General features: G+C 34.4%; 1 protein-coding gene and 1 pseudogene across 1 annotated transcript; one reads left to right on the top strand and one right to left on the bottom strand.

Moving 5' to 3' along the window:
- The window catches only part of LOC110115870, a 120,332-nt pseudogene extending 118,425 nt beyond the window's left edge, over positions 1–1,907 (top strand).
- An 8,560-nt stretch (positions 1,908–10,467) lies between these two features.
- Positions 10,468–10,977, bottom strand: LOC114579960. The gene has a single exon (XM_028696214.1). It carries the CDS (start codon positions 10,975–10,977, stop codon positions 10,468–10,470), a length of 510 nt encoding a protein of 169 aa, XP_028552047.1.
- Positions 10,978–11,273: the final 296 nt, after the last annotated feature.

Raw genomic sequence — 11,273 nt, 5'->3', positions numbered from 1 at the left:
GGCGGGTTGGAGTAGCTCCAGTGGAAGATAAGATTAGAAAGAGTCGTCTTATATGGTTTGGTCACATTAAACGGAGGCCTTCCGATGATCCGATTAGGAAAGTTGAGGTATTAGATTCGACTTATGTTAAGAAAGGTAGAGGTAGACCTAAAAAGACTTGGTTAGAAAATATTATAAATGATATTTCTTTATTAGATTTAAATGAGAATTTGATTTTTAACCGAACACAATGGCGAAAAGAGATTCATGTAGCCGACCCCACATAGTGGGACAAAGGCTTGATGTTGTTGTTGTTGTTGTTGTATTTATGATAGGAAACACTTGAAGATTTTAAGTAAATCCTATCAATTTCGAAAAAAAAGTCAGAAATCTCCACAGATCCAACAAAAAATCAGAGAAAAATAGAAATTTTATTGAAAGAACACAAACTAACAGAAGAAAATAACAAGATACAATTGATCCTCTATCTCTCTCAAATCTCTAGACGCCGCTAGAGGCCAAAAAATCTAAGATATCTCAAATTTTAGCCAAATTCAAGACGCCCTACAAACTATTTAATGAATACAATCCAAAAGAAAATCTCTAAACAGTCCCAACATTCAAATTTCTCTCGAAACTCCCTAAAAAATCTTTCCTAAACAGCTTTTCTGGAATCGGTGGCTAGTTCGGCGCGTACAGGAGTGGCGGAACTTCGCCTTTATTCCGCCTAGGCCGGTCCCGTGTGGACCGGATGGACCGGTTCAATGGGGACCGGTATAACAGTTTATTAATGGATAAAATTGCTGAAATTATTAGTCAATATAGTTCATTTCATTCACAAAAAGTAACGTAAACGTAGCCAAATTGATCCATTTACTTTGCTTGCGTTTACTTCACATTGCATTTCAAATAACTAAACCAGATAGCCGATTAGTGACAGGACCCCAAAACAGTTGTAGTTAAGCAAAAGATGTTGATAATCACAACATTAATGATGATGACATATATGCACCCTCCTATGTACATAATTACAATCTTACAGACATGCATACTCCATTGTAGGCCATCATGCATGCTACCTTTTCTACTCGCTTGGACTTGTATGGATGTTAGACACTTGACCACCTTTCTAGATTCTTATTCAGTTTATCTATTTTAATTACCGGAACGCAGCCCGGAAAGCTGCTGACATTGAAAGTGGTTGTCGGTCAATGATTGGAGCTCAGCATTTGTGTAGCAGAGTTCTTAAGGTAAGAAGCTTCAACCATTACATTCCTCTTTTTCTGAACTTGAGCAGATTTCGGCTACTTTCTAAAACGGTTTTCTAGTATAAAAGTTTCTTGAATTAAAAATTTTTATACTAAAAAACAGTTTTATAAAATAGTTAAAAAGCTGTTTACAATAAACCTTCAAATTACTCTTTAAAAGTAACTGTTTTTAGCAATTAACAGTATAGCCTAATGTTATAAATTTTTGCATATAGTTTTTTCTCCTTTGAATTAGATTCCAATTACCTGTAGCAAGCTCCAGGTGTAATTTCTTTTTGTTCACAATAAATTGAAGTCCAATGCCAGACATATATAGTAGCTAGACTGAAATAGTAAAAATTACAAATTTTACTGAAGGAGAATGCTTCATTCTTATCTTCTCTCGCGATTGCAAAGTGGGAAGATGAACAGAATTTGGCCATGATTTATTATAGCAGAAACTTATCTTTCATTTGTGTTAATTCAAGTACTTAAATAGTTCCTAGATTCTGATAGCTGAATTGTTGTTTTAACCCTTATTTGCAGGATTGAAGCCAAAAACTGGCATGCTACGAGTGGCAAACTTGATCATTTAGATTCTTATTCTGAAGAAATGTTGCCGAGAGTAGAAAGAAGATTTGAAGTATTCTATCTCTTTTTTGTTCTTATATATGTTTAGTTATTCAATATTAATTCATTATTAATTCTTCTGTTTCATTTGGGGCAATTTTATTATTACTTTATGAAGTAGTTTTTAATACAAAAAATTTTTTGAATTAAAATTTTTTATATTAGAAAGCGTAAGAAAACTGTCTCAAACGAAGTCTTAGATTTCATTCAGGATAGCTTTAATACTATTTTCTAAAATAGTTTTTTAGTATGTAAGTTTTTTGAACTAAAATTTTTTGTAAAAAAAAATTGATTTAAAAGACATTAAAAAAATTGTTCCAAACGAAGCCTTTAGTAGTGTAGTTGATAGTGTTTTTTGTCAGTTTATTATGTTAACGGTGCATTTGATTATTGGGTTATTACTATTGTTCTACCAAAAAATTGCTTTAATATCTATGAAATAATTGATTATTAACTAAAATTATTTGTTAAGTTGTCGGTTTAAGAGTAGTGCATTATTATTATTATTATTATTTGCTTGTGCACAACACTTGATGAAATATATCTAAACTGTTTTAATTTGACCTTTTTTTGCTTATTTGTATATGTATATACATTAAATAAGATGATTTAATTTTTAATAATTATTTACAGGTTTTTAAAATCTTCAATAGAGATTTAATAATTATCTAATCAAATAGTATTTTAATTAGACTGTTTTGCATATTTGAGAATAATAATTTTTTTTTAAATGATACATGTAGTTAAATTTTAAAAATAGTTACTTTAGTTAATATTTAATTATTATATATTTTTCTTTATTTTTAAATTCAATTCGAATTAAAAATTATAACTATTTTATTTCTATTATCATTTATGTTAACTATTTTATTTATTGGCTAATTAAACATACATGGTATGTTATATTACCTTTAATTTTTAATTTAGGTTTCTTTGTTTATATTGTTTAAGCTCTTTTAAGTCAAATTAGACCTTTTTAATTTTATTAACAATTAATTATCTTACTTATTTTTAACAATGTATTAGCTAGTTTAATAAATAATTGATCGAGAATTCAAATTGACAATCTTGTAAAAGATTAATTTTTTTATGTGTATTATTATAAATTAGAATATTTTGCTATTGTAACGTGATAGAAAATTTGAGTCGCAGTGCTTTATGTTTCAGTGTAGTATAAAAATGTAGCACTCATAGATAAAAGTAGTGTAAACATTAAATTTTTACATAGAAAATTCTGAAAGGAAAAAAATCACGAGGCTTGGCCCATATGTAAACTTCATTATATATTTGGAAATACAAGAATTTTTCTTTCCTCAGAGTTGAAGAAAAAGATAATTATTTGAGAATAAGATGTTTGATTTTTCTTATGGAATTAATAGAAATTAAATGTCCATTGATTGACAAATTAACACCCAACTACATAGTTTGATCTCGCTAATAGGGATTAATTATAGAAAGTAGGTGTTTATAGGCAAACAATTATACCCAATAGCATGGTTAAATGTTGTCAAAATTTTAAAGATGGTGATGATTACTGACGGTGATTGTCAACGATGATGGAGGGTGCCAGTGGCAGTCGTCGGCTGCATTAGTTTGAAAATACAAAAGAACTCTTTAGTTCTATCCTTTTTTTCTCTCTCTCAGGTAGAGAATGGGACTCTATTTATAAGTGTTTTTGGGATGGGTGTTTTGCTAATTTAAACTAGGTGCCTTAATGATATTGGAATTGAATGATCTTGGGCTCATTGGATTCATCTCATCTAGACGCTCGATTCAACTATAACCATGTTAAATTTGGAGTTTAAATGATCATGATTTTAATTTTCAAAGTGTCCAATTCAAAGATTATCTTGATATTCGTGCAAATCATATGATCTTTCTAAAGTTATATTAGCTATTCTTTATATAAATACAAATATATAACGTTTAGATATCATGTATAAAATGCCCCTTTTAAACCGTAAAAAATAATCAAGGCTTGTCATTTAAACTATAGCTTAAGAATGAAAAATTTTCATATTAGATATAAGATTAAAAAATATCTCAAATTTTAAAAAAGATACATTAATCTACCCAAAAAAGATACATTAATCTACCCATTCTTTGAATGCAATTAAATGGGAAAAAGTATTTTAGTACCTCCTCACAATTTTTATTTTAGGATGGACAGGATAATTGACATGCAAATCAAAATAAAAATTTAAAACTATAATTGCATGCTAGCATAGTCACAATTGTAGAAAAAGTGTTTAACATCTTAACATTATTTGAAAATCTAGCACGCATATATAAAATGTTACAATCCAACCTGATAAGATCCTAGATTGAACAGGTACTATCGCATTGGGTTGCGACAACTGAACCCTAAGATCTAAGTTTTAGAATTTGTTTAGAATCTTCATTCAAAATTTTATACTTAAGACAATAAGAACAAAGCTACTAACAACATCCAAAGTACTAAAATGAAACTCATCTACAAAAATCTTTTTTTATTTGTCATAAAAATGCTTATATAACAACAGTGCAAAGTTATAGACAGAGCAATAAAAATTAATCATGACTGTAGAAAAATTCAAAGGAAGAAATACCTTATAAACTAAGATCAGATGTTGAAACTACCACACAACAAGCTCTTTCCCACTATTAGATCCTGAAAAAAGGTGGAATCATAATAAGCTAGTACAACTCAGTAGATAACATTTTTTGGCAATCTAGACTTCCAAATAATTATAATATTAAAGTATTTTAATTTTAATGAAACCTAATACATCATAGTGTTGAGCATAATTGTAATTATAGTCATAAAAAATTTAAGTAACAATGCTGAGAAATAAATAAATAAATTAGTACTCCGTATTTGACCCAATTTTAAAAAATTTTGGCATCTTATGCCTCCCACCCTATCTCAAGCAGAATCTAAAGATTCTAAACCCTTATGCCTCTCGACAAATAAATCAGATATTATAATAAGAGAATGTGCATATAACATTAGAATGTACCCTCGACACATAATATACCTTTAGGTACATAATGTACATTTAGCATTAGAACAGAACTTCCTCCATTCATCCCAAAGCTCCTCAAAATCACATTATTCAATTAAATAAGCATATAATTCATTGCAACGTAGTAAATAAAATACAAATGAACTCATTTCAAAATTTTACAAAGTACTATAATGATAGATAAAAGAATATACTACTCAACCAAAATTTACTATTTCAAAACAACCAATTTACTAGAGGTAGTGTAAAATATTATTTTAAGACTTTAATTATACTACATCCTTATTTTTCATATTCCAATATATTTTTTAGACAAATAAAAAGAGGCACATTTCAAAATACCGAGTGCAAAATTTTTTAGAAAATCTCTAAATGTTTATGACTGGTGTCTTTAAAATATATAGAAAATTACACAATGAAAGCTTTATCAATGCAAAGTTTGGGGGAGAGTAGTTAAAGAATTCTAGTTGGGCAACCATGATATGAAGACCGTATTTGGGTGATAATGGCTATAGGATCGTGGCCAGTGGTTCAAGGGCAAAGGATCGTAGTAGGCCAATAGTGGTCAGAGTATTATAATCGTGCGACGATGATCAAAGGATTATATTAAACCAACAGCAGTTTGGTGACAGTGAATAAAGAATTGTAGCCGGTTAAAGGCTTATAATTGAGTGATAATGGTTAGAGAACTAGTCCTGATGATGTTCAGAGTATCGTTATCAAGTGGTGGTGAACAAAGAATCGTGGTCGAGCAATAGTGGTTGGATAAGTGCCCCCCCGGGCAGAAACCCCTAAAACACTCCATTGAAAAGCTTGTGTTAATTACTTATATAGTCTATTATTTTTTTAGCATTTAAGTGCATTTATGATGTAAGAATTACATAATTTTTTGCTTTGGAATTTCTCTCACTAGTAGCTCAATTTTGTTATACTTATAAGCATGTGAGATTGAAAGATCATTTGGTTCTCTAATTAATGTCCAAAATTCTCAATCATTTTTCTATTAGTTTGGTGTGGAATTTGATTATGTCAATCAGTCGTATTATATTGATCGAGCTCATCGGTGGGGGTCAATCACTTGCTTAGGTTTGGGTGCTTTGTACCCGATTTTTTCCCGTACAACCATACATCATTGTGGCATTATATACCCAAGCACTGTGGTGATGTATAGTTTGCTTGAAGACAAACATAGAGTGGAGTTATACGGCGCTCTAGACCCCAAGGTTGAAGCAATGTCAGGTAGACTTGTGATAAAGAGTGGAGCACCGAGGATCTCCAAACTTGATTCTACAAAGCTGCGAGATGGGATGGAAGTTTTCTTTCTCATTTTTCATTAAAGGTTATATCCCTTGGTGGTTAATTAGAGTTTCTCTTTAAATATTCTATTGTGAGAACAGTGAAAGAGTGAAGATTGACAGGGAAATAACGAATGAGAAGAGAGATATGTACAAATTTTTCCCATTTTTTATAGTGAATTTCTTGGTGTAATGTGGCTCTGTGATGTTTTTCTAGTTTTAGATTTTTTCCATATTAAATTCTAGTGTTTTTTTCTTTTTGTTGTATCTTTCATTTTCTTGTTTTGTGTTTATTGCATGGTGTACTTCCCCAGTAATTGTTATCAGAGCCATGTTCTTTAGTTTGAGTGAGAGAAATGGCTAAAGAAGAAAGATAATAGATTAAGAAATGTAAATGAAGATGTTAAAATATCTATCAATTAAACTAGCCAGCACCTGTGAGTCTCACTAACTTGTTTTAATGATTGTAACAAATTTTTTAAGATTGGCGGGATCTTTATCAACAAGTCCAATGTCTACTATAGGCTCATGTGCGGCAAACGTTCAACATCCATGCAGAACATCAAGTGAAATGCCTCTTCTCACTGGTGGTAGGCCCTAGGGAGGTTGAAAAACCCCTTTGTAATGCTATATGAGTGGTTACACTTAAGAGGGAATGTCTCCCTCCTCTTCTAGTCTGCCCCCTCTAAGCGATGCAACTCCACCAAATATCCTCCTCCCACCTCCTCTATGATCCTCATCAAGGACTTAAGAGACAACCTAATCTTAGACAGCCCTACATCATTCTGAATTACTATTTTCTTTCCCCCAACCACCAGTTTCATCCTCAATGTTCCCCAATTAACGTTAGTATTCCCCAAGGTCTATAGCCACTTCATCCCCAAGATGACATCGGTGCTTCCCAATTCCAAGGGAAGAAAATCCTCCCTCACTTCTATCCCCTGAATGATCAGCACCACTCTCCTAAGATTTCCTCTACCCATCTCCACCTTTCTTATGCCTATCATTACCCCATAGCCCCTTATATCCACTAATTTCACCCCCAACAGATCAACAATCTGGGGGGAAATAAAATTGTGGGTTGCTCTATTGTCTATCAACACAACTACTTCTCTATCTGCTACGTCTCCCTTCACTTTCATGGTGTGATTTTGGGTGAATCCCACCATTGAGTTTAAAGAGACTTCTGCTACATCCAGGTGCAACTTATCCTCTTCCTCCGCTTCTAACCCACTCTCACCCCCCTCTTCAACTTCATCTTCATCACAGACGATGAGAACCTGAAGAGTTTGGTCCTTACACATATGCCCTAGCATATATTTCTCATCACATCTAAAACACAACTCCTTTGCCCTCTTGTCATGTATCTCCTTTTCCATGAGCCTTTTGAAATTTCTCCCATTTCCCCCTCCTTCATCTCTCTCCTTAAGCACTTCCCTCAGACTCCCAAGTCTTGAGTTGCTACTCCCCTTAGTCCCCCTGTCTAAATGCTTATGGTCCTCCACCAACTGTGCTAGCTCCATGGCCTCTCCAGGTCTCTTGGCCTCAACACCATAATGGGTGCCCGAATCTCTGCTTTAAGCTCCTTCATAAAGTTTTCCTCTAGCACTGTCTCTAAGATCCAATCAAGTCTGTTGGCCAGATACTCAAACCTATTACGATAATATGCCACGGCCTCCTTTTGTGTCAGGGCAAAAAATTGCTCATAAAAGTGTCCTCCCCATCGATTTAAAAATATTCTAGTAAATAATCATTGAACTCCCTCTAGCTTTAAATGTGTTATCTCATGTCTCGCCATTGGTACCATGCCAATGTCTTACCCCTCCAAATACAATACTGCTGCTGTCAGCTTCTTTTCTTCTATCAATCCATTGACAATAAAGTAACACTCCATCTTATAAATCCAGCCATGACCATCCTCATCCTCAAAGATGGACATCTTCAGTTTTCTCACCTAATTTGGATCACCCCCATTTCCTCTAAATCCTCCATAAACTCCCATTCCTTGAAGAGGAGGTGTCCCCAGTTGTCACGATCTTCCCTTTGGTGATCATTCCCAAACCCTTCATCGTATTCCCCTATTCTTCTTCCAAAATCAACACCTCGATGGTAGAATTCTTCATTTTCCCAAGAAAATTAGCACCCCTCCTTTCGTAGCCCATACTCATCTCTTCCCTAAAAAGTGGTTCTAGATGAGGCATTCCATCATCTCCCTTAAGGATCTCCACGTCTGGATTTTTCCTCTCCCTAAACGGGTTTCCTTCTCTCCCATGGCCACCGGTGATCTCCTTTGATTCCGATGTCACCGGATTTTGTTTGTCTTCAAGCATCTTCTTCAACATGTCTTCTAAGGCAGCGAACCTTTTATCCATCTTTTCATGGATGGATGCAAACTACTTCTGAAAATCGAAAGTTTTTTCCTCAAAATCTAACTTTAGTTGTCCAACTTCTTCTTCCAAGACATTAACCTTCCTTCCGGACATTGATAACCCTTGGATCGACGGGCTGTGGTACCAATTTGATAGGAAATAGTCACCTCCAAACATAAAATATGTTGTTTTCTGAAGACAAAACATCAATAGGATAGCAACTGTCACGACCCAACCCGACCGGGACGGATCCCGCTCGCATCGGGTCGCGACTGAGCCAACAAATCCAGGATCTAGCTTTGGAATTTTCTTCAAAACTTTCTTCCAAATATAATACAGACAGAAAGTCAAACACAAAGCTACTATAAACATCCAATTACAGCACAGTTCATCTATCTTTTCTTTCACCAAAATAATCATATATAGATACAGTGCATGGCTTACCGACAGAAAGAACAGAACAGAACAGATAAGCCATGACTGTACAAAAATCAAAAGTACAAAATACATAATCACATATCAGACTCTGGACAGTTAATCCACAACTTCCTTCCCTTTTCCAGAACCTGAAAACCACGTAGAAAATAAGGGTGAGCTAACAGCTCAGCAAGACATCAATCACCAATCAAAATCATCAGAAACACCCATCAGAACTAGCCGTATGAAAATCACAAAACAGATGCTTATACAATCATAAATCAACAACAAAAACAGAAAACTGAAGTGATGTCGAATTGGCGTTCAGAACAGATATCATAAAGCTTTCAAATCATAGAATAGACAGGATCGTACGGACTAATCAGAATCGTACATATATCAAATGATTCATAACAAATCGATTAAATCACATAATATATCTCGGATATCAAACATCATATTCCAGATAACATATCACATATCATATTTCAGATGCTCCAGACCCTTATAGAATCTCTACGGATTCTGTCCCCTTACGTCTCCATTCCCTGACACTTACAGAATCTCGACGGATTCTGGCTTCTTATAGCTCCATTCCCTGATACTTACAGAATCTCAACGGATTTTAGCCCCTTATAGCTTCATATTCATAGCACATACACACGTTATATTCAAATCATCATAACTCGGAAGTTTTAGAAATCGTACGAAAATTCAGCGGCATAACGACAGTATACGGAATTTATACAAAATTCACAGATTCAGATATTTACCAAATTACCACGGAACATTCACAACAAACTTGTAAGACTTTCACTGTACTGACAAAATATTTTTTAACATCCTGATAATTTGCTGTTCGCGTAAAACACCGCAAAAATCCAAAATATCCGGTAAAAATCTTCCAGAAAATACTCAAAACGTGCATAATCATCATCTCATAGACATACCAAAAGTTACGCGGTAAAATCTTAAGCAGTAGAAAATAACACACGAAATTCGCTAACGGAAACAATTTACGGAACAAAAAATACGTCAAAAATATCGTTTCTGAAAATTGAGAAAGGTGCAATGTGCCTTACTTCGAGTCGGTCAACTTCTTTAACTACTGCAACGAACGAAAACGGACCAGAGTCGCCCAAAAATCACTTTTCCTTCTTTTTCCTTCGTTTTTCTCTCTCCTGGACTTTTCTCTCTCTTCAAAATATCTCATTTCTATATATATCCAGACTGATCGTCCTGGACGATCGCAACTTCGTCCCGGGACAATCTGGCTCTGGAGAAATTTCGTCCATACGAGATTAATTAACGTCCCGGGCGACTTGTCCTATGGAGAATTTTTATCCAGATGATCCAAATTTCGTCCAGACGAACTACTCAGTTTCCACAATTCCAACACAACCTGTACCGATCATCCTGGGATGATCCAACTTCGTCCCGGACGAACCTGGAGCAAAAAAATGGTCTTTACAATCTCTCCAACTTCAGAAAATGTCGTCCTCGACATTGCCCATTCCAAACTCAATCAAAACAGATATGGATATGCTTGCCTCATGTCCGACTCCTTCTCCCAAGTCGCTTCCCGTGCTGTTCGATGCTTCCATTGCACTTTAACCATAGGAATCTGTTTATTTCTTAACTTACGAACATCATAAGCCAAAATCAGCTCAGGTTCTTCCTTGTACTGCAGATTCTCCTGAATCTCAACCTCATCAGCAGAAAACTTCTTATCAGAATCAGATATCCACTTTCTCAAAGAGGATACGTGAAAAATATTATGCACATCAGACATCTGATCAGATAGTAACAGTCTATAAGTAGACTTATCAATCCTTTCAAGAATTTCAAACGGTCCAACATACCTTGGACTGAGCTTACTCACTCTTCCAAATCTGCTGACTCCTTTCATCGGACTAACTTTGATATACACAAAGTCACCAACTTGAAATTCCACAAATCTGTGCTTCTGATTGTAATACTTCTGTTGTCTATCTTGTGCAGCTTTCAATCTTTCTTTAATCAAGTTGATTTTCATCACAGTTTCATCCACAAATATAGCACAAATTTCTTATCTATCTCCTACCTCAGTCAGAGTCAAAGGAGTTCTACATTTCCGACCATACAAAGCTTCATAAGGTGACATACCAATGCTGGACTGAAAACTGTTATTATAAGCAAATTCGATCAAAGGAATATGATCTTCCCAGCTTCCTCCAAAATCCAAAACACATAATCTCAGAAGATCTTCCAGTACCTGGATAGTCCTCTCAGACTGTCCGTCAGTCTGCGGATGAAATGCCGTACTGAAATGCAACTTCGTACCCAAGCCTT

This window comes from Dendrobium catenatum, unplaced genomic scaffold, assembly GCF_001605985.2.
Source record: "Dendrobium catenatum unplaced genomic scaffold, ASM160598v2 fragScaff_scaffold_716, whole genome shotgun sequence".
Lineage (NCBI taxonomy): Eukaryota > Viridiplantae > Streptophyta > Magnoliopsida > Asparagales > Orchidaceae > Dendrobium > Dendrobium catenatum.
This window is presented reverse-complemented; position numbering and strand designations above follow the sequence as displayed.